This window comes from Haliaeetus leucocephalus, unplaced genomic scaffold (assembly GCF_000737465.1).
Source record: "Haliaeetus leucocephalus isolate CR32 unplaced genomic scaffold, Haliaeetus_leucocephalus-4.0 Scaffold555, whole genome shotgun sequence".
NCBI classification, from domain to species: domain Eukaryota; kingdom Metazoa; phylum Chordata; class Aves; order Accipitriformes; family Accipitridae; genus Haliaeetus; species Haliaeetus leucocephalus.
The window spans coordinates 3278512-3303248 of NW_010972991.1; the positions used below are offsets into that span (position 1 = coordinate 3278512).

General features: G+C 39.7%; 1 protein-coding gene across 1 annotated transcript in view; it reads right to left on the reverse strand.

The window, feature by feature from the left end:
* The window catches only part of TG (thyroglobulin), a 158754-nt gene that overhangs the window by 96339 nt on the left and 37678 nt on the right, over positions 1-24737 (reverse strand). The window contains exons 21-34 of the mRNA XM_010577115.1: positions 21949-22098; positions 20214-20384; positions 16556-16678; positions 14691-14806; positions 13963-14071; positions 12507-12704; positions 10554-10721; positions 9950-10015; positions 9144-9224; positions 6910-7047; positions 5601-5777; positions 4510-4621; positions 3857-3936; positions 2270-2413 (exon numbers count right to left, since the gene is read on the reverse strand). Of these exons, the coding sequence (XP_010575417.1) occupies positions 2270-2413; positions 3857-3936; positions 4510-4621; positions 5601-5777; positions 6910-7047; positions 9144-9224; positions 9950-10015; positions 10554-10721; positions 12507-12704; positions 13963-14071; positions 14691-14806; positions 16556-16678; positions 20214-20384; positions 21949-22098 (1833 nt within the window). The remainder of the gene's footprint in view (positions 1-2269; positions 2414-3856; positions 3937-4509; positions 4622-5600; positions 5778-6909; positions 7048-9143; positions 9225-9949; positions 10016-10553; positions 10722-12506; positions 12705-13962; positions 14072-14690; positions 14807-16555; positions 16679-20213; positions 20385-21948; positions 22099-24737) is intronic.

A 24737-nucleotide genomic window follows, 5' to 3' on the forward strand; every position in this document is an offset into this window, starting at 1 on the left:
CTGCATCACAACAGACATGAGATTTTCTCTGCTTCCTGATTACCAAACTGGAATTTCTCAAAATAAGAATTAGGAACAAGTCAGTTTCCAGCAGGAAACTTTCCAAATTAAAATAATCATTCATATTTTCCACACTGAAATTTGTCATTTCCCTTAAACATTTTGTAATTTTAAAAAACAAACAAGAAGTTTCTCCTGTGCATTCATATTTTGTGAAACACTTCAGTTAATCAAAGCAGTTAAACATTCTCAGTTATAAATTACCATCCCTACAGAAGCTGAAAACAGATCAAATTTTCTGTTTGCTTCCTCCACTTTGTACTGCCCGTGCATGTAACCAATAGACATTTCTAAAAACTCAGGAGTTTTACTATTCACACCAACAGGAGTGAAGAACCAGGGCTACCCAGAACTCTCTTTAAAATGCTACTATACGTTCCTCATTGACTGAGCTGCAACCATGACTATACATACAAAGTCAAATTTCTAACGAGCGGAGCTGTGCGGTCAAACAGCTCACACGTCAACTTAACATATTATGAAACGCGGGGGCACAAGTACCTTCCCACAACAAAGCTGTGGACTAAACCCAATTTGTGCTAATGTACCACTGCCTACAGTAAATTCCTCCTTCGGATTTCACTCCTTTTCCCTTTTAGCCTCAGAGCTTTTTTGTGCCTCTTCCTGGTGCCCAAACCCCCAACACACCAGCCCAACTGATACAAATTGTTGTCTGCAAATATCTCCATTTGCATAAACATCTGTGCCTTACTGTATGTCATGGTGGAAACACATCTGAAGCTTCCTCACTACATAAGGAAATGTCGCTGTCTCTCCTAACGCTCCCCCCTTTGCATATAGCCCAGGCTCCTCTTCATCATCCCTCCGCCCGTGAAGTGAGCAACACCCTTTATTTTCAGTTGGTTCTTTGCCAACGAGAGGAAAAACAATTCCAAGAAGAGGAAGCGTATCCAAATGTCCGCTCCTGCCGTTGCCCACCAGATCAGGGCTGCTCTTCCCGTCCTCTCAGCGCCAGACCCCCAGCCCATCCTCAAGCTTCCCTGGTGCCTCCCCACTCCGTGCTGTCTCTACTCTTTAACAAGTGTCGACCCACTGGAGAAGGAAATGGATGGACTAGTGGGCAGAGTGCCAGCACAGGACTTGAAAAGCTCAGGATTGAGTTCATATGACACTTACAGTGTGAATGAAGGTTTTCTTTAGGTTTACCAACACTGTAAAAAGCACTGTATCAGGATATCTGATCTTGCTCTACACAACTTTAACTAGATTATCTTTATATCATATGCCCTGGACAGTATATATCCACACTTCATGCCTCCCCTCTCCACTCAGGCATCAGCCTTTCTCTACTCTGCAAGAACTAAGAGAGTTTAAAAGCAGGAAAAAGTACTCCTTATTCAATTTTTTTCCCTGATTCCATCAACATCACCGTACCTGCACCCGTGGGGCCTTGCTGCTCTCAGGGGAGTTCAACAAGTTTCTGCCTTCGTAGACTCAGTACCAGGCTATCCTCCCATAAAGGGGGATACAGCCAGCCAGGCGTTTGTTTTCCTTATTGTTTCAGTTATGTTCTATCAAAATTTAACGAAGTAGAACTAGACCCACCCAAAAGGCGTGTGACAAATGACAAACCCATTGGAATTTTTCAACAAAGTAATGGAGCCTTTGTTTCGCTATGAAAAAGAAAATTCACTTTGACTATGAGTGGTTTTGATTCCTCTTGAGGAAATAACCTAACCTCTCACAACTTCTCTTCTGTTTAAACACGTGACGGCTTCTTACTGCTTAAAGAATACAGTGCTACCTTGGAATTTGGTCTTGGCCCTTTCTTTACCAAAACAGCCAAAAGTGAATTTTAAATTCCATAACAAAACCAAAACTTTTGAAGTTATGCATCCACACACACTGTTAAACCATAAGCCAAGCAGTGAGAAACAAAGAATGATGTCCTGACCAGGACTGTGCAGTGGGACAAAATACCTTTGGATTCTGACATTGGCCGCAAGTGTCCCATACAATCTAAGAAATTAAATTATACCTCTTTCAGGTACTTCTATTCCTTTTCTATTAAAATGGAGATTAAATTGCACCTTTCTTTCCCTTGCACATGCTTGTCTGCCTTGTCTATTTGTGATCCTCGCAAACGGGTCCTCCATCAGAAAGTTGAAGCTTCTGCACATTGAAGCTTATTATTTAGCTTCAATGTGCAGAAACCAGTCGGAAAGGCCACGTCCCCTGCATCACTTACCAGGCTTTTGATACCAGCCAAACGGGTGTATTCTGACTTCAGCATCTGGTGAACTACAATTTGAGACTTGCCAAGCACTTCTTGTTTCCTCAGCACACGTCTGGATTCCTAGGCTGTTCAGAGTCAGGCACAGAATCTTTCCACCTGCCAGGGAAATACATGGGTATAGAAACAATGAGGAGAGTTTTCCTCTTCTAGATAGTATTTTGAGGAAAGCGAATGCAGCATGGTTCCACTGAGTATTAAAAGGAATTCCACTGACTTAGAAATCAAAGGAAGGAAATACTAAAGTGGGCCAAGTTTTACTAGTTTTGAAAATAGTGTTGAAAAATCACAATGAATTCAATGTGAGGGAAGGTGGGTACACCAACATTATAACCCTTTCAGGTCACTTGGAGTATTTCCACTGAGCAAAGATCAGGACCTCTTCTTTGTGCAAGCAGCCCTTTCTTGTTAATGCAATGCTGGAAATTAAAAATCTGCATGTATGTTGAAACACAACCCCTACTTCCATCAAGATAAAAATATTTATGAAGTGTTCCAAATTCTCAAATGAGTTGTAAAACCAGCACATCCTAATGACCTCAGGGAGAATTGATTAGCACATGACACTTCTGAAAACAGAGCTGGCTGTTTTAGTGGCTTAAATCTGAATTTGGAATAAAATATTAAAAACTACTTCATCGACTTTGATCTGGATGGCATCCCATTTTAAACACCTGCTAAAGATTTCTTTTAAACACAGCATTTCCTTTACAGCCAGTGGAGAGAAAAAAAAGTATCTCCAGAACAGGATTCAGTCAACCAAAGCTCTTAATGACCCTATAGTTGTGTCTATACATCTCTCCGCTGACTATCGAAGGAGCATAGGATGGCAACACCCCTTAACTTAGTCATCTCAGCTGAGTAAAATATGCTTGTTTGACTTTCTAATGGCTTTCAAGTCATGCATATTTTTAAAGATCTGATTTCCTCAGACTAAGAGGAATTTTACTTGAGATGACTTAAGTAGCTAACATACTAAGGAGGAGAAGATAGGCAACCTCTATCCCAAACCATTCTTCCTCAGGTAGAAGACTAAAATTTGGAAGCAGAGAAGTTCAGACATCCGAGAAAGCCAAAAGGCTAAGCTGCTGCAAAGTATCCACAGACATTATGTGCCTAACGTGCATTTAATTTCAGTAATATTTAGGCTTCTAGGTCCCTTAGGCTTTAAAAAAATGAAACAAACAAACAAAACAAAACAAAAAAATCACAAAAAGAAGTCAGCCAACATTTTGGAATAGGGGTTGATAAATGAGAAGTAACAGTTCCCTGGACTTTCATCAGTTTGAATTCCATGCTGTTGGAACTGCAGCCATTTAAGGAGTCATTCTCATGAAGTTTTCTTAATAATTTCTGAGACATGGAACATGTCATTGGGCTGAACTCCTAGAAATGGCTACGATTACTCAAGAAGTTGCTAAAGAGAGTTGCATAAGATCTGCAAGGGCTTTTAAAGTGCCCTTCACAGCAAAAGAATGGTAAAATTTGTAATAATGAAGGAAGACTGAAATTATTTTTAAAATTAAAATAGTGGAAAAATACCTGATAGCTGGGAGTTATTAAAGAAGCCAAATCCTGTGCAACAGGGATCAGCATCACACCAACGCTCACACTCAAAAAAGCTGGAAAAGGAAAAGCATCATTAAACGACGACACTTTTATTATCAGTAGTAATCTGTCTCTGCCATAGAGAAGGGAGTAGAGGATACCGCATAGGGGAGAAACACCGAGAACCTGTAGAGACACCTTTCATGATAGGACCACCTTATGCTTCTTCATACTGCATAGACACCTCCATACATTTTCCATTTGTAGATGAAATTACGTTCTATCAGTATACATCTACCAGACTGTATCTAATAATTTAGATGAGTATTTTGATATCTGCCCTAAAAATATCAGTTTACATTAATCTAGTGTATTATTGCCAAGAGATTTAACTGGCCAACCAGCAATTTAATAGCAGTATGAGTAATAATTCACATATATACAATTACTAACTATACACATTATTACTTATAACTCAATAATAAAAATCCTTTAAATTATATGGTTTTTTTTTCCTTTATTAAATATTCTCAAATAATGCTTTTCTTGGATCAATAGGTCTGATTCCCTTCATTTGCGTAACAGGGCCTTGGTATTCCAGGCATGATTAAAATTCCAGTAAAAACAAAGGAACAGTCATGCCCTACCCATCTGAAACAGCTTTTCTGCTCATGTCAGTCTTATTCCTCACTGAGATCCCAGTTACTTTCTGGAATGGTACACGTGTGTAGAAGCTCTTCACAGAACTTTTTAGAGTGACTGGAAGGAAAAAAAAACAAAATTGGAAAAAAAATCAGCTTAACCTTATGATTTACATATGCTGGTCAAGTAATCACATGGTAAGGGTAAAGTTTATGTTTCTGTGCTACGATGGTCTTGATGCATCAAAAGGTAATTTTTACATTATCACAGTAAACTTCTGACACTTAAGCCTGAAGATGAACAAAAATCCAACAGATGAAGGCTCTAAAAACTTAGCAAAGTACATCACCAAGGAAAGACGACTTCCAGGGCTTCTGTTTCTGAGACCTGTATTGACATTACTCCTTCCCCAAGGTCCAAGTACTGGGGGACAACTCCAGATAGGAAGACACCAGCGTACTCATGCATTACTCAGCTTGGGCTGCACTTTGAGCTCCCCAAAAAGACACAATTTAATAGTTTAGTTCAGTGGACCACTACATTTTTCACAGCAAATGTATAGGTTCCTGCACAGTGATAACAGGTTTGTTTGTCCAGCTTCCACACGAGCCCTATGAGAAAATGATTGAACTTCTGAAACATTCAAAGAACAGAGGTCAGAATCCACATGTCTGTAACTCTGGATTTGCTAAAAAAGATAATAAAATACTACACTCAATGACTTTCAATTGTTGCATTGCTTAACTACCAGGGAAATTTTAATGGTTGAAATGGCATTGGTGACATCCCAATGACATTCCCATTTCACCCACATCATAAAAAGATCTAAGACCCAGTATACAAATTATTTGAGCTACCTTTGGCCTTTCTGAATTGGGAAAAACTGAGGTGGAGAGTCGAACTCATGGTTAATATATTTCCATTCAGAACCGAAAATAAAAAAACATACCCAGGACTGCCTGACCTTCCCTTGCCCCGTCACATCCCAGGACTCATTCATATATTCAGACTTTTTATCTCAGGATCAAGGGCCAAAACACTAGCTTGCATTATCAGGGTTAGAGCACGCATCATATGTCCAAATCCCCAAACTTGCCTATTTTATGATACAATGTCTGTGGTTGTTGGGGTAGCACAGTTCGACAGTTTTCTGGTATTTGATCGATGCTGCCATCACAAATCTGTGCCTCTGGGTAGAGGGTGCACACAAAGTATATGTCTGTGGTGTTTTGAAGATCTGCCATTCGACAAAATTCATCTTCTTGCGAACAACCTAGGAAGCAAAGTCACTAAGAGTTACACACGCGAGGGTTTCTTCCCCTCTCTATTCCTCTTCACAACTTCAGTGCACTTAAAGCTACCCATCAGAAAACAACTCAAAGTGAGAATGTCAATATTATTCTGTTATGGCGCAAGAGAAACAGGGACAGATTCTGTTTCTAGCGACACTGAAGAGCAGGTTTACCTGGAGAACACAGAAAAGGAGCTACACCACAGCTAATTGGAAAGATACATTCCCCAGCTGTGACAACCATTAGCCTAGCGTATTGGTGTCACGCTTACATTGTCATTCATAAAGATCTCTCTTTTTCTTTTTAGTAAATTTGACATACAAACTGTATATAAAATAACTGCATTAGTTGTGGGTCTATTACTTCAAAGAATAAAAAGGACAATAAAATAACATATTCTCTACAATGTCTTAGGAAATTTTTGCAAAAAATATTTCTGAAGGGTTTATATATTACACAAAAAGATAAGTAACTTTTCCAGAATCAACTGTTCAAGCATTTGCTTGTAGCAATTTGCACTGAAACTTGCCCCAGGGTAATAATGCACCTTCAGAAAAGAAACAAAGCTGTCAAACCCATTTCTTAATTACTGGGGCAATGGTTTCTGTAAATACATATGTCAATGCTTAATTTTAAACAGGCGTAGCTTTACTGACCTCTGACTGTGATGTTTGTGCACTGTTTAGTACTCTAGGTTCTGCCTTGCTAGTAGTCAGAGCTAGAAACTCTTCTCCATTTATCGCATCAAAATATACTTTATCATTAACCCCAAATATCTGTATTATACCTTCTTCCTTTACCACTATGTCATCTACCTATTTGGAGTGCAACATTTCAAGAAGAGCAGAGTATTGCCTAAGCTGTATCTTCTGCTTCTTTTGCCCATAACAGGGATATCCTGATGATGAGTGATGGGTTTCCTTTCTTCCACAGTAGACAAAGTTCGTAAGGAAGAAACAGGTGGCCCCATTAGCAACTTCCATAAAAATTTTGTGAATTTTCCCTGAAAAATCTCTAAGTCCAGAGTTTCTATTCATTATGATTATAATACCAATTGGAAGATTTTAATTAATTAGTATTCACTACAGAATAACAGTATCCAAGTTGTCTTACGTGTTAGACACCAAAGCATGGCTTCCTCTGCTGAGTACTTCTGCCTGAAGACCCAATACTGCTGATAAGGGAGAGAATAGTTCAGGTCACTTTGTACCCGGCTGTTGTCCATTAGGTAGAAAAGATCCTTTGTGGAATCTGAGATTCAAACAAACAGAGAAACTGCTCAAAACCACAAAAACACTTAACTATGATCTGGAATAAATTAAATTTATTTATATATAAAATTCTGCCTTTCACAGTAAAACAACTGCAACTGTTTTGTAGGGCTAGAATACACCAAAGTCTGCTTTTAATAACAGAATTGTCCACCCACAGTTATTGATGCTTGTGTAGGCAATGCCTCCTCGCTGAGCTGCACTGCACAACATAGCATTGTCACACTATTTCCACCACCCAAAACCTAGATGAAAATCACAGCGCCTAGAAATAAGAAGGTTTTCTCTACTCTGTCGTACAACACATCATCCTAACAGTGAAATATGATGCCTCAGAGGATGCTCACCTTAATCAATCTAGTTTTATTAATCCAAAATACAGCAGTTTCCTTATATTCCCTTGAGAAGCTTTTACACCTCTCAGTGTTAAAAGTTTTCTTAACAAGCTTAATACCTGTTTCAGCCATTTATTTCTCCTAGTTTATGCTACCATAGACTACATTAAGTAACTCCTTTCTGTCACCTGCCTGTGATCTTTAGAAGAGTATGCAATGCTTTATACTCCCTGAGCTCCCTCTGAAACAATCAATCACAGCTATTTCAGGCTGTTTTCAAATTAATCCCCTTATTTAAGAGTCCAATATTGAAAGAAATAGATGCTCTTCACTGATCTTTTACAAATTTCTTCATGAACACCTTTTCATTTATCAAAAGCCATCAGCAGGTCTCATCCCCAGTTACTCCTACATTGTGAGAGATTCTGTTATTTAATCTTACATGCACTGAAACAGCCAGACAAAAATGAAAATAAGAAAGTAAAGACATGCTGATAATTGCAGCTGAAATGCTGAAGCACCTACTGACATGCTGGGACTGCACAGTAGCTTTGAATTTTCTATCAGAAAATAGAAAAGATATGTTTCCATGTGCTTTAAGGATGATCACCATGTAATAAAAGCTCTATAGATATTTTCCCAGATGTACCCATAACTTTTTTTAAAAGGTGACTTATAAGTCTTGTTACTTCTCAAGACTTAACTTCAACCTTCAGCTTCTCTTGAAACACTTTCTGTCATGAATAAGACTAAGGGATGGAGGAAGAAACTGCATTCCTTGCATAACTTCAGGTTTTAATGATATCATCAGCCACAGCACCGTAAATGGAGAACCCTGAGGGCTGCACTCATGCCTTGGCAAGTAAACGCAACAGAATTTCAACCAACGTATTAAGTGCAATTTTTTTTTTATTAAATCTAGACTTTAAAATACCACTAATTGTAGAGGATCACCACTAGGTAAATGGGCATTTTAGTTTACCTTCCTTTCAAATTACATAAGCAAAATCCGCAATTCACTTCATGTTAGGATTTTACATGTATTAAACCACATGCTCAGGTATTCAAGACTCCTCAGCAAGGATTACAGTTCATTAGAGATGAACCAAAGTGCTCTCAACAGGCTCCACTGCTCTTTTTCTCTTAGGATTATGGTGCTGAAGGCCCAATAAACTCTAGTAATTTAATACAAATTATTTTGGAAATATACATGACTTGGCATAATGAAGAGCAGACCCTGGTTTAACAAAGGAGCTAGAGAATTTCACAGGTCCCTCACGTTCATCATGCATGGTAGAAACACTTGTGATTGCAGTTTCATCCTGAGTTTCTCTAAGCATCATATTTACAGTCATATTGTCAGTAGCAGTAAATATGCCCAGGTACCCAGGCTAAGGATTTGATTCCTGGGTTTATGCAAACTTTTTTTCCCGGCCAAATAATATTTCCTGAGTCTTTACAGTTCAGTAAGTCTGAAAGAACAAGCTTTCACAGAACATTTTAACACTTTCATTTCCAGCCTGGCCTGGAGACGTAAAAACCATAAAGACAGGAGGCTTACATTTTTAATATCTTTCTCAAAACCTGTACCGGATTTCCTACCTAAGACAAATCCTCTGGACTTCACAATACCTATATCATTACGATGCATATATGGCAATATATGATATTTTACAGTTAAATTCTGCACCCCCCCTCTGCTATCTTCTGCTGCCTTCTCTGTCCACCCTTACTATAATACCTGATAATGTTAGAACATTCTCTGTCTTCAAAGTGGTACCATTGCATGCAGAGGTTTTAGTCCGGGTCACCATATCGGAGCCTGGAATACAACAGGAATTAAAGAGCATAGTAATTCCCTTTATCTTTCTTCCACAAGACAAAATCATCCTTAGTTCCCAAAATTTAACAAATATTTTAAAGTGCATCATTTAGGAAAACTCCTTAGGTAGTTCCACGAACTGTTGAATCATAAATGAGTAAAACTATCTCTGTATAACTCTGAGGAAAACCTAAACCAAAACATGCTGTTTTGAGGATAAAAGTAAATGCTATACCCACAATCACCATGCATTCAGCATCAGTGCTCTGGAGGCTGTGTACATTTATAAAGCAGTATCACAAATCATTTGTGCAGGTCCTGCTGTGTACATTGCAACATTCAGAAAGTAAACTTGCAAAAATAACACATACAGGGTTATCATGCTAATAAAAATAACCCATCTAGTTATGCATAAAGTGCCAAATTATTATGGTACCTGGACACTGATGGGACAAAGGCAAGTGTCTACACGGTACCATCTTCACAGGTATTAAAAGTTATCAAGTAAATTCTCAGGCACATGAATTTACCCAAATTTCATGAAACTGACAGTAGCAGAATTACTCCAGATTACACCCACCCCTGCCAGAAAAGACTTTTGAGTAGTGTCTCAATTTGGACAGTATAAAATAAAGTAAGAATGACACTTCTGTTATAGAACACACATCTGCCACTGCCCACAGTTCATCATAAGCTTTTATAACAACTTCTGAGAGATAACTCACCTCTCCACAGGTAAATATTCTGAAAAGTAGTAAAATTTCTTTCTGCCTCTTCTACCAACTTAGAAGCTAATAAAGAAAAGAAAGTTTGTTAGAATAGCCGCTCAAATTAAACAGGTAGTACCGAAATGCTCAGAAACTGCATTAAAAATGCATCATTAGACTATGTGTCTAATTTACAGTACAAGACCCTAAGGAAGAAGGTCCCAGGTGTGCTGGTGCTAGTCTGAGTCCAGGATGCCAAGGCTTTACTCTATTTTCCATCATTGCTTTTTCTGTGTAGCTCTAGGCATCTCTCTTTTTGTCTTTGCTCCAGTCTTTGCCTTTCTTTCAGATTACTGGCTTGAATCTGCCTGAATTAAATACTGGAAGTATTACAGGGGGACATACTAAACACATTCTTGACTTTCATTAACATTCACAGAGTAAAATATGAGAGGTCCATCTGTCTAACAATGCATCCAGTTAGAGAGTTCTTATTCTCTTGTGATTGTACAGATATGGACCTACTTGAGAAAAAAAGCACAAGAGCAGGCTGGTTAAAAAGGCAGAGTCTATACGAGAATTAAAGAAAAGTAATGGAAATTGAGATAATTCATTGACGTACTTCCACTGAACACTTGTCCTCCCAGGGTGAAGGAAAACTTCTTCTCTTTTTCATCATAGCTCACACCTTTACATATCCCATCTATGATAGACATTTGCGTTGGACTCCAGCCATTTGCATTGCAGATCAGCACGTCTGGGTAGCTCATCAAACTACACAAAATGGTACCTGGGTTCAGGCAAAGAGAGAGTTGCATCACCCCAATAATGCTTTGCACTTATACAGCGCTTTTCACCCAGGCATCTCAATACTTTCTCTAAATGCCAACTGAACTTGTGTCACTGAGATAGATAACCTTTAGCATTGCTACCAAAAAAAAAAAAAAAAAAAAAAGGGAAGAAAATCAGAGCCATACATTCAAATTGGAGTACTAAGGTTAGGTATTCATACCTAAACCAAACATTCATAGCCTGCTTTTCAGATATTTTAAGCACACACTATTACCACCTAATAAAATATTACTATTATCTGGTAATACCCAACAGTGTTCTCAGCACTTTATAGCACCATGGAGACATATTCAATCCTTTGGCGGTCTTACAATCTCAGGCTCCGAACCAAGAAAGCACTTACATTTTTACTGGGATGGTTTCCTGGACTGGTGCCTGATTTCAGCCAGCCCAGGCTTGAGTCTCCCCCAGCATCGCGATGTGAGTCAGGGGGACCAGCACGCTTAAGGCCAGGTGTTCTGGCACCAGTCTGTTACCATCACGTCTAGACAATTGCTCAGCTCTTGCTTTGTACTTGCTGTCACAGCTCAGGCATTTCTATGGTTTTACAATGCCCTCTGGTTTGTTTTTATGGACTGGGTACATGAGATGTTGAATATGCTACTTTTTTCTTCTTTTTTTAATTTTTTTTTTAAAACAAAATGCTAGTCCAAGTAATGCATTTACCTGTAGTATTGATGCAAATAGGTCACCCCAACTAAACAAAGAGCTCTGCAACATTCACCTTCTCCACACCCCCTTCTACGCTCACAAGTATGGAGAACCCCAAAATTTGATGGTAAATGTATAGAGGAATGGACTTCACAACAGAATCCACCTAGAATATTTTGATGCAAAAAAATATGAGATGCCAAACCAGAAGATAATTTTCTGGAAACATTTGCTTGACAACTTCCACAGAGAAAGTTTTCTCAAATCCAGGATCACTTTCCACTCAAAACTGGAGAAGTGCTGGCCACATAGCAGCCAGTAGCACGTGCCTGGATTTGTAAGAGCCCGTCTTTAAAAGCCTGAGACATCTCAGTCAGAACTTCACTTTTTCTATAGGAAATGCACCTCCAATGGAAAAGTTGATCCCATGTGAGCTTGAAAAGAAACTACAAAAAGCAGGCACTGACATCAAGTGCTCAAATTTGCTGGCAGAATTGTGGGCTCTGCCTAAATCCCACCTCTGCCAGACTCTGTCCATCCCACTCCCACTTGCTCTCCTAGCTAGACACCCAGGCTTAGGAGATGATAGCATTCCTGCATGCAATAACACAACATAATTCCCTCTTTAGCATCCTCTTTTCCTGCTCCAGAAAGGGAGCTGATTTACATTTGCACTACAAGGACTCTGTCTGGAGGCACTGTCTTAATTCCATCACCTGAAGGGCACCAACTTCTAGCAACTGAGCTGTGTTACATGAGGACAGAGGCATTTTCAGAAGGATTTCTCTCATCCAGATGCAGATGTCTAAAGCAGGTCAAAAGAATAATCCTTTCAAAATGTCCATTCCTCTCCAAGAGCAGCTTGCTACCTCAGACCTTTATCTCTATTGCTCCAAGTCTTTGGCATTACTCAAATTCTGCCTATCTTCTACCAAAAAATGTCAGTGATGTAGAGGCAGGCTGCTGACACTGCTGTGATGTAGAGGTGGCTGTACTGTGTCCAAAAATGCATTCTACTCAGTTAGTGTTGGTTTTCTACTGCAGAATTTTTTATTTTGCAGTTCAACAATACCTCCATCAAGTGCCATCTGACTCCAGATGAAGCCGTCACAGCAAGAGTCCCGGCTGCAAGTCTGCCGACAGAAGAGCTGAGCATCAGTCAGAGATGCGCTAGCTGCCGAGAGCACCACGGAGCGATACACGCCGGAAAGCACATTCTGAAAACTGGTTCTTTCAAAGGTCTTGAGTCCAGATGAGTTAAATTCTTGTCCTGGGTAGACAGAACAGGAAAGAAATGGTCAAAAGAGCTCAAAGAGGAGACAGGATGCTTTTGGATTGCCTGCAGACTGGAGCTGGTTGAAAGTTTTATGATAAAAACTCAGCCTTAAAATTCCTTTTCTAGACGTTGAGTTTCAGATGAAAGATAAGATCATCAAATGGTTTGGTGCAATTATACCTGGGTAGTTGGTCAGAATGTACTGCCAGGGTCGGAAAACCAGTCCACTGTACCAGCAAAGGGCTCCTAAATCCATGTATGCAGTAAGGTTGGTAATATTCCACTTTCAAACACTACATTAGTAACTCCCAGGTATAAATGAAACAAACTTATCTCACTAAAAAAGTAAAATGTGGAATTTGGCCAGCATAACTGCATCTGCAGTTAAGGCTTCTGCTGACTAGACACATATGTAAGAGGACATGATTCATATAATCCTGGATCTAATTAGCAATATAAACAGAAATCTAGAGCAGATCTGGTATCAACAAGATTTTGACTCCGACAAGCTCAGGGGACTTGTCTTTTTTGGGGTGAGACTTAGCTCTTTATTTTTGTTATTGTTAATAAATGGTGACTCAGACTTTTGATAGAAGTAAAAGGAAAACAGTGACAGCAGAGAGTTTTGACTCAAACCCTGCAGCATTCTGCATTTGGTTGTCTTGTTTCAAATTTGGCATGAGGCTTAAAGTAGGACATACATTGGATAGGACATGCAGTGATATCAATCACACTTAAGCCCCCCCCCCCCAAAAAATTTAAAAAAAAAAGTATCTTGTACATTCATTAGTTCAGCTGAATCACTTTGGGATTCACTGAAGAGCAGGTTATCTCTTGGCTGGTATATTAGTAGGACAATTCACAATCAAAATTAACGTAAACTGTTATATTGTGTACAAGCTGGCTGTTCATAATATCTTATATATTCAAATAACAAACTGTTTAATAAAGAGAAATCATAGTACAACAGAACAGAATAGAACAATACACTGGATAGAATTTGAGTTTTTGTGGGACTATCTGCTGGAGAAAGCCATCAAAATGGCTTACAAAAGCCGTATTCCTAATTTCTAGGGAACAAGACATGAAGGGAAGATTTGCTGAGGTTTCTGGGCTATCACTAAATGCTAAACTCTGAAAAGTATTGTGTCTTCTTGAACAAAGATGCTCCACACATTTAGTCATGATCCTATATAGAAGTAACTACAAATTTGGGCACAGCAGTCTAACGTTAGTGACTCGAATCTGGTACCTCTCTTCAAATAGACCATCACTGCACCTCCCTCTGGATTCCTGACATGAAGCAGGCAGCTGAGACGACCGATGCTAGTGGCAGCAGGGTTCCCCAAAACACCTTGCACCTGAGACAGAAAAGAGGCACGCACAATAAATACAACCTAATCCATTTCCTCTCCTAAAACACATTTTCCTTACTCAGACACTCAGGGGGAGGAATTAGCGCACATGGCTTATAACCATCAAAGCTCCAGGTGGCCCAGTGTGGACTTTTTTTATTCTATCAAACTGAGATCTCCACTCTTCAATGCCACATTGCTGTCTTTAAAAGTAGTGAATAGGAAGATGTTACAGTGCTAAAGAGCACAGAGTTCAAACCCTGGGCTAGAGGAAGGCACCAAGAACTGATGACTGTTTCAGCTGACCTAATTATCAACCTGGATACTTCTAGTCTGGATTATCCAGATGAACCCTCCTTTTAAGTTAACCAGATTCACTGACTGCAGCAGTTCGGCATGTTTTAAGAACAAAAGTTTCAGCCAAACAGTGAGACATTCAGATGTCACTTTTGGAAACATCTGGGTGTAGCTTCTTTACCAACTTGCAGGAATTTATTACTGCCACTGTGAAGAGCAATGTACAAGGGGTCAGGTAATAGTCTGCCTTTCTTCTGTGATGCCATCTACTTATATGGAACATACAGTATTATGATAAACACATATTTTTAAATATGATCATTTTTACCAATCCAGAGGCGGTGCAGTTGAAGTTGACTTCAGCAGCACTGTATAATTCACAGAGAACTTCAGCACCAGCAGGAGTTACAGTTGCAAAACCACATGCGTCTTCCCTGTCACAGCCTGAAAAACAGGAAAGAAACCTTAGGTTTCCTAGCATTTCATATGCAAAATTTCTGCTACAAATTCCACTGCCATTTGTCTAGTTTTTCATACCTCTATCAGACAGCAAGCACATGAATTTCATTAGCCAGATGAACTTTAGTATTCACCTATTTTAGTAGAGGGTTAGGTTTTTAAATTAACTTAAATTAATGCAAAAAGTTTTTCTCACCTGATGATACAAACAGCTGAGTTAGGTCTAACCACCCACCCAAGTTTTTAAAGTCTGGTGGACAATTTTGCCCGAGGCAGGCAGGGAGGACTCTCATGGACCACTTTACCAGCACATCACATCTGCCTGACACAGTAACCCCATGGCAAACAGGTTGTGACAAATATTGGAGGGATAGGAAGGAGGGAAACATCAAATTCTTCAATCGTGCCGGCTGCCTCTGCAGCAATCACCTGGCCAGTGGAAGGGAGCCATCCCCCTCCAGATTTCGGAGTGGATGAAGACCCTTCTGCCCTTACACACTCACCACTAACTTGCACCCACAGCCCTGCTCCTAGAACAGGAGGTGGAAATTTTCCCAAAGGTCTTTAGCATAAAATCAACCAGCTTTGATCAAAACATTATCAGAAATGTAAGCTAAGCCGTCTGACTTTGTAGGGAAGCAGAGAGGGAAATACTAACCCTTACCCTTTAGTGAGCACCCCAGCAGTAATATTTTGCAGTAGCGCTGCCATTTGGCAGTGAATGTAACCTGTAACAAAAATACAGGCTACGTGCACTGAATCAGATTGCTTATCAAAGGGGCATCTTTTCCTCCCTAAGTTCATTCCTACAGTTCTCTCAGCTCAGTGTCTTGCTTTTGAAGGTCTCCAGTTTCAGAGGAAGGTGCAAGAAACCTTATAGTATACACCTGGGGGATGATCTGGTGCAGAAAAATCATTCTAGTAATACATATAAGGCTTCGTGTATTCACTTCTTAGCATGAGAGATGACTGCTCCAGCTAGATCACGGTATGTGACGCAAAGCCACTGACTTTGTCAGACTTCTGTGATGTCTGCCCTACAAACAGGCCACCTGTGCTATTACTGCCAGGGTGTCTTTATTTTGAATGTAACCCCTCTGCCTCTCTTCAGTCTGAGCCTTTGGAGACAGAAGGTGAGACTGATTCAAAGCAGCCTGAAAGCAGTGCAGTGATTCCCCTTGCAAAGTTTAGATGATTTTGAACCAATATAAACCAGCAAACATGATGTATCCAGATGTAATATAGTATATACACTGTAAGGCTCGGCAGAGGAATATCTCTGCACTCCTTATAATATCCTTCTGACGTAAGCAAGGATGATTATTCCTCTTTTATGTGCCAGTCAGGTAATTTGGGAAGAGGTGAAAGCTTGGTTTTCACATGTCCTGAACACCTAATCCTCCTTCTGTCTGCACGTCTGAAAAGTCTGATGAATGTTTCCTGGTCTGAACCTCAGCTCTCATCTGTATTGCAAACTATATTAACTGGCTTTAAAGTCAGATGACTTGTCTGAAATGGTATGTAAAGTCAGGAGACTTCTTTCTGAAAGAAAGACCAATGTCTTCCCTGAACCAAGGTCACCAAAAGTTGTAAATACCTTGCAGTAAATTGGTGCTGAACCACAAAATATATAGTTCATCTAGGAACTTAACTATAAGCTCATCATATAACAAGATTATTATTTTCCATGATTGTTAGTGTTGTCTCTACAGATTTTCTGAGAGTTTTCCTCACCTGAAATGCACTGAAAAGCTGGACTTTGCAGGTCTCGCCCAAATGACTGAGACTGAAGAATTTGAGCTTCTTCTGACCCATAAATCAGTCTGGAGGCAGGAACTATCTCAAATTTTCTGAGCACTAAAGAAAACACCAAAAAAACAACCAGGTACTATTACCAGTTCCCATGCTGCAGAGAGACAAAGACTTTAGGTAGAAATAAAAATTGAAGAATTCTGCAGGGAAAGAGGTTTGCTCATTAAATGATGTACCATAGCTCCACAGATAACACAGGAGACAGCTGGACTGAGGATATAATTTCTGTTTAGCAAAAAAAAAGTGTCACAAGATCTTTTAAAAAACAGTTAGCCAGGAGTGGGCTGGAAGTTTATATTCAAGTGAGACTTCTCTTCCAGCGGCAGACTGGCCATCTCCCATTACTTGTTCATGGCACTGAACCAACTATTGAGTCAACGGGGAAACCAACTTTCTGCAAAACAGCCACTGAAACAAGAGCCAGCTCCAACAGAACTTGGTTAGAAGGGAAATCTAGGAGCCTTATCACATGTTTACAGGAGCACAACAGCCTGATCTCCACTGACTTCAGGCTCAGGGATCTATCCAATGTAGGATGTCCTACATGCTTCTGGTTTACTCCTTCATTCAACCTTTGACTCCAGCCTGTCACTTTACTTACCAAACTCTTTTATCTACTGCGAGTTGGACCCACTGCACCTGAGCGTAAGGGTGTCTGACAAGCAGCACTGTTCACACACTGGGAAAAGCTCATGGGGTCTAGAGATGCAAAACTCAGAGGTCACTAAATGGGGCGAGAATCCAATTTAAGCTCCAGAAGGTTTGGCGCTGGTCATGCCCTGAAGAAGAGTATAATCTGGTGAAGGGACACACAGTGGTACCACTGCTACCCGGCTCAGGTTGCTACTACCTGTATTACAAAGGGGTTTTCGTACCGTGTGTCCACATGTTGATATACAGGTATCTTTCCGCGAGCATAGCATATTAAAGAGAAGGGAAGAACGTGGTGACTTAGCATCACCCCTGTGGTGACCAGACTTCTCCTCTCAATGCCCCAGATGAAAGCAAACCTCTGGCTCATTGCAGCCAATGCCCAGCCTAGACCTAAAAGACCTAAGAAGCAGGAGCCCTGGTCTGATCTCAGCCCATGGGAGATGTCTGCACATGGGAGAACTGGAGGTTCAGCCCTTCTCTTCCCTGCGCACTTGGGCGCAGAGGTCCAGGAGGAGCATCCCAGGCCTCTCTCCCTGAAATGTCTGGATAAACCACAAAATAAAAGTCAGGGATAAGTTCTTAAAACAATCATTTGTACTCTTACAGCAGAACAGTCGGGACTAAATCAGAAGCAAATGTCCACTGTTGTTAGGGCTGAGTCAGCAGATGCTTTTGATAAAACTGTCATTTCTGCTCAGAAAAAGCATGAGGGCTAGCCAAACATTTAACACAAAGAAATCCTTGCACTCCAGCTCGGCTGGGGAGAGGGCTGAATCATGGTGTAAACAGAGGTGGAAGTTTGTCCCTTCCTAGAAATACAGGACACCAAAATACAAGCATCAGCTTAATTCTGCACTAAACTGAATCCCTCTACATCTGCAACTTGCAGTGATGCCTGGTTAAAACCAGAATTCACATAGCTTCATAAAACTGAAAAGAAGCGGAGTTTTTGTGTTGTTTGTTCTTTTTGCTGCCATCATTTCTAATTCAAAATAAAAATTACATTTTTAAATGTTTTTCTTTTCTTCTGATACTTTTTTCCTAATTTGGCTTCATCCCACCCCTCCATTTTCTCTGCAATAATATGGGAGAAAAGTAGAGGAAAAAATAGGAAGTGTAATGCAACACTAAACTGAAAGCATTACAAAACTAATAGAAAAGCTGCCTTTTTTAATTCTTGAATTTTGTTTTTGAATATAAAGAAAGATAAAAAAATTGCATTCATTAAGCTACTCTGTCAATAAAAAAAAAAAAGGTACAACAAAACATATTCTACCAGCTCCCATTTTCATGAACTAGTTAGTTCACACTGCCCTCTTCTCAACTGTAATATAACTACTCAGCCTCTTCACAGGCTTAGTGCATAGCAGAAGTTCTCCATCTCACTTACTACTAGAGTAAAGCTCTAGATCCTATCCCTGTTGCAATGAATGAATGAATGTTAAGTGTGGCTTAAAATATAACAAGAGAGAGAACAATACAAATGAGCATGGGCTGTTACAGCTTATTACTGTGCATTCATACAAGGGAACTCTTCTTCCATCCGAAGACCCAAACCCCCAAAACAGCTGGGTTATTTATTGACCCTGCCCAATCGCCATCATCCTGTCAAAGCAAGATCAGTCTTCAGACCCTGCTGTCTAGTTGCATGCTGAGTTCAGTTACAGGAAATAGAAGGGGTAGGGCAAAAAGTAAAAATAGAGATAATCAGTTTCGCTTTATGTAAAGTTTTCTGGAAATGCAGCATGATCTTTAAAAGAAAAAAATGAAATTAAATTAGCCTGTAATTATCAAAAAAAACCCACAACCAGACTTCTTGGGTGTTTGTAGTTGTTTTTTTTTAACCCCTGAATTCTCAACACTTATAAATATTTATTTGTAATGAAATCTTCTAGCATGACGCACAAAAATAAACACAGATATCTACAACTACTCCATCCTGGACAGAGTCAGAAATGTTCATGCCAGAAGGCTCAAGGTAAGTAAGTAATAGGAGAATTAGGCTGCTATGAGTCTTCTGCCCAGATAAACATCCCAACAACCCTGTGACTGAGAGCAACAGAGGCTAACACCTTGTGTTGATAACTACGATCAGTCTCTGAGTATGCTCAGGGAAAAAAATAGCTATTTTAACTGCAGATAGTTTTGCGACCTCTTCACAACCAATGGCTCTCATTTCACACTTCTTCCACTGATCACACTTGTCCTAAGACATTGTCTAATTCAGAGCACATCATGACGTAAGTTTCTAAACTGAATATTCCATTAAATTTGATACCAATCATATGATGAGTAATAAAAACTTCTGGAAAACTATTTTTGGGCAAGGCAAAAGCTTTGAGGCTGAGAAGCGTAATTAGACCTTACTGCAGGCAGTTTGGGGACTGTTTGATGGATGACTTTTTTTTCAAATTATTCATCCTTGAGAACTGGCATTTCACAACTGTGTTCAAGCAGAAGTTCCCCCAGCTTGCAAGGATATGTTCACCAAGTCAGAAACCATACAGCAGGAGCCCAGAGGGTGACGTTACGCTGCAGCTGTGAGGTCATTGCCAAACACAGCCTATTATTTCAGATGAACACACTGATGAGTGATAATTTTACGAAGAAATTAATCATTCTGATTCTTTCCCATTAGTCCTCTCGTTACTCTTTTGGGTTTCCAAGCAGACAGCAGGAGGTCAGCATACATCAAAGGCTGTCAGCCATCTGAGAGCGCAAGAAACCTGCTTCTCTCTTCCCTTACCAGAAATAACTTCCCCAATATAGTCAGGAAATGCAAAATTAAGGAGGAATGTGGCTTAAGGCAGAGGCCACAACTATGGGAAAGTGAATCCCCACAAGCTGTGAAGTGATGAGTCTTTTCATAAGGAGGTTTCACTTATGTAGGGTCAAAACATATCCAAAATATTCTTCTGACACTTACCTAGGCACTGGTAGTCTGTAAGGAGATCATCTGTTTCAGTCCAGTCCAGTGCTGCTCCAAAGCTATCGACGCAGAAGGATTTCTTAGCGTCAGGGTCTTGCTGGGAAGGTCTATACTGGCCATCTTCATCACACTGCAGACCCTGCTCATTGCTTTGACAGTATGAGATACCTGTTACAAGCAAACAAGAAAAGAAAAAAGGTACTTTGATAATGCTGTCACTGGGTTGCACAGAATGGTTGAGGTTAGAAGGGACCTCTGGAGGTCATCTGGTCCAACCCCCCTGCTCAAGCAGGGCCATCTAGAGCCAGTTGCCCAGGACGGTGGCTAGATCCTTTTTTAATAGCTCTAGGGAGGGAGACTCCACAAGCTGCCTGGGCAGCCTGTGCCAGTGCTCAGCCACCCTCACAGTAAAAAAGTGTTTCCTGATGTTCAGAGGGAACCTCCTGTGTTTCAGTTTGTGCCCATTGCCTCTGGTGCTGTCAATGCAGTAGGACAGTGTTTCAGGGCTGTAGGACAAAAGTGCTCCAATTACAGCAGCGACTTCACTGAAAATTGATCTATAATTTGCAGTGTTTCATGCTCTGAAACACGGTAGTCTCCCTGCTTTGTTGCTACTGCAATTCATATTCCAAACATTTTTAGGATTCTCTGCCATTGATCAAATCTCCATTTATGCTAAGTATAGTAAAGCAAAGTAGTACAGAGAAGGAACTCTATTTTCATACAGGTTTGTTCAGTGCCTGCTGCAATGGATCTGTGAAATGTTATGAACAACAGCACAAGAGCCATCACATCAATTAAATCAGCAAACTCTTCAGACTTTTTAAGGAGACAGCATGGGAAGAAAGAAAGAGTCTAAGCTAAATGTGTACAACATGGCCTTTTGGAAAGGGCTGGCACTGAGACTCAGCACACAGGTAAGGTGGAAACAGGCAGGGAGCAGGTTTAGCTGCAGGCACTTGCAGTAAAGAAAACCTAAAGAGCAAACTTTTAAGCACAGGAGTCCAATACCAAACAGGGAACACATATGGAAATGAAGAATGACAACTTTAGGCAAAAACTAATTGATGTCAGGGTGCATTACAATAAACCTGTTCTTTTATCGCACCTAAGAGAATAAATAGGTTGAAGAGAACAAAGCAGACTCTGTACTCACAGATACTCCCAAAAAAACCATTCTTACTACTCACATTGATTTTTATGCATGAACTAATTCTGCAGACACAACTGAATTGGGACTTAATAAGTAACTTTCTTTACGGAACTGCATTCCAAAATAGGTCATTTAAACTGAATACACCACCTTTAGTGAACATATCGATAGCTGCTTTGTGAGAAGTGTTTGTATTTGCAGGGGAAAGAGCTGCACAAAGACAAGATTACTTTAGTGTTCATGAAAATGACAATAAATTAACTCCATAAGATGTTTCTCACTGATACCGAACATCCAGATATCATTCCTGAGGACAATGAACATGTCTTAAGGAACCACAACATCCTGGATGAGACTGACCACTCGTTTCTCATGCATTTTTGGTCAAAACACTAGACAGTTTGTTCAGTCCTTGTAAAATGTCTTTGAACATATGCAGAACAGATCGTATCCATCCAAAAAACCCCAGAGGAAGGATTTTTTTTTTTTCCCCCCAAACTTACAGATGGAAGAAAAAAATTCCAGTAGTTATTTGAAGCCAGAACACAAAGGATAAGGGAAAAAATGAGTTCAGCTTACAGTGATCAGCGCTGATGGCCCCATAGGAGTTGGTAGTTTTGCCCACAGGACACTTGATACAGGAGGAACGTCCTGTCTGATGCTGATAGTAGCCAAGAGGGCAGGGAATGCATTCATCGTTCTGGAAATGACTGCCTGGAGGACAAATAACTGCAAAGAGAACAATCACCTTATTACTCTTTTGGAATCCAACCAGTTCAGGCATTTGCACACATATGTGTGGGTATGTATATACATATTACGCTGGTAGACTTGCCATAGGCTTCAAGCTTTTAATATATGTATTTCTAAGTGCTATAACAAAGGTAAATGCTCCTTAAATGTTCATTAAACTCACCAATGACTGGAATACAGACTATGTTTTTTTTTTTTCTCAGATCACCCTAAAAATGTTCTTGAATTAGTGCACATCAAGCTGTTTGGAAATGCCAAGTCCAGGCCTAACTTCCATTTGTCAAATCCATTTCTAATAAGATAATGCCCTTTGTGGATACGTTGTGAAAGAAAACAAAGGAACACAAGCTATAGAGTAATTTCTCACACTACAGACGGAAACAGGAAGGCTCCTAGGAGTAGGAAATCCAAAACCATCATATAGAACCACCATATGGTAACACTTTCATTCAGAATTCCTGGTAATGAAATTTTTGGTAAGCACTTCCAAACTAAACAGCAATGGCTGGATTAAAAGTTACTAGTTGTGCACATGACAACCCAAACACAAAACAAAAAGATATTTTTAGTCTGCACATATATCATTTTCAGAACAATCAGGAGTAGTATTTCCAGCTGACCTGTTGCATATTAGAAATAAAACTTTTTGTCTTTAGCGAACTCATGAAGTACTGTCTTTCCCTCCAGATCATTCGAATGAACATTAAAGCAGAAGAGTCACAGACACATTTGCAGGACAATACCTTTACTTGTTATTTCACAGCTGCTTTCCAGATGTAGATTTCCTTCAAAACACTATCAAATGTATATTTTGGGACTTTGACAAGGTGCAAAACGTCATTTCTGTTCTTTCCCTATGTCTTGACAGCAGTTTAAGGTTGTATGAGAGAGAAACAGTAATGGAAAATTGGCCATCCCCAGTACAACCCATATGATGAATTACTGTTCTGGCCAACACACCGGAATGTAAATTAATTTAACTTATAGAGCACCTAAATTTTAATAGAATAAAAAGACAACTAGTATAAAAATGATCATATCTTCCTTCATCTGCTCTAACTGGTCCAATGGGAAGGTCTAGGGTGAGACAACTATGAGATTGAAATTTTCCTCCCAAGTACATATCAAGGTAATTACTCTACGTATAACACATATCTAAAATCAATTATGGAGCCAAAAAATCCTCCATCAGACAGAATTCTCCTTTCTCAAGCACATTATTTAATACACAAGAGTGTCTGGTACGTTTTAAAGACATTTTCCAACACATGCAAAAAGGATCATACTCATTGCAAATGAACAACAGTTGAAATTAAAATGAAATGAGTAATCCATGCCTAAATTGAAGACAAAATGCAAACATGAGGGAGACTAATTAAGCAATTAAAGTTTAAAAAGGAACAAATTAAGCTCTTCAAAGCATTCTCCTGTTTTTGTACTTGTAGTCATGATGTAAAAGTAACATCTGTGTCTCCTATCACATTTTAAGCAAGTAAAATTCCCTTTTGTCTCACACATTAGATTAACAAAAGGGCACAAAGAACAGCAAAAACTGTTGGTGCAGAGAAGCATGTTTTCTAGACTCTATAACGCTTGGAGGCACAAATCATTTCAGCTATAGGTTTCATTCAACAGAATCGCATAGAGGTTAGGTTTGATTCTAGAAGTCAGACAAACCATCATATTGCACTTCTTCCAAGCTTTAACATTCACACATTTTAAGAATATAAGAAACTAGACAACAGCTTTGTGCCAAAATCTCAGAGCTAAGAGTTAGCACTGGGTCCAGACTTTGTATCCCTGAAATAGGAAGGAAAAAAAAAAAAGCCCAAATTTAATCCCTTGCTCTGGCACATGAAATTTGGAACCTGGTCTCACTTCTAACTAGGCTCGAGCTTCTATGTACCAAAGGAACAACATGCTGGGTACCAAATTCCGGGCTAAAGAACAACTCACTGGAGCGGCTCTGCAGATACCACTCCTCACAGTAGCCTCCTTTTTCTTAAGACCAGCTCTCACTACGCTAAGCATGCTTAAAAACTGTCAGAACTGATCATTACCCAACGCTTGCACTGCTCTTTCCTCCCTCCAGGGATACTGAAAAACTTTGGGATATCAGATTCTTGATCTAGATTACTAGAAATGAAGTCTTGAACTGCCAGCTCAGCTACAAATCTAGGACTTTATTTGATTTGGGTTATGCTCTGCTCAAAGCAACTCTGATAGAATTGCCAAGCATTCTAAATAATAAAAGGAACCAGCATAAAAATGTATAATAAAACAAAGATAACTCACAAAAAGGCTTCCGGTTTTCTCCTGAAATAAATGGGGGGAGAATGTTTGAGTTCATAAAGCTACCTCCTGGACAGTTTCCAACTCTCTTCTTTTCGACTCACACCTAGCAATGAAAGTGTCCTTTGCCCCTTTAAAATTTAGCTAAAATAAAACTGTTACCTCAGACTCTTAAGAAATTATATTCATAAATAACTGTAAGGTAAAGTAACTCAGTGTAAGACTGAGACAAAGAAAAAATGTCACATAAGAAAAACTAACACATGATAAATGTTACCCATTTTACAGGCAAGAAAACATGAAAGAAACAGATGACTGCAAGG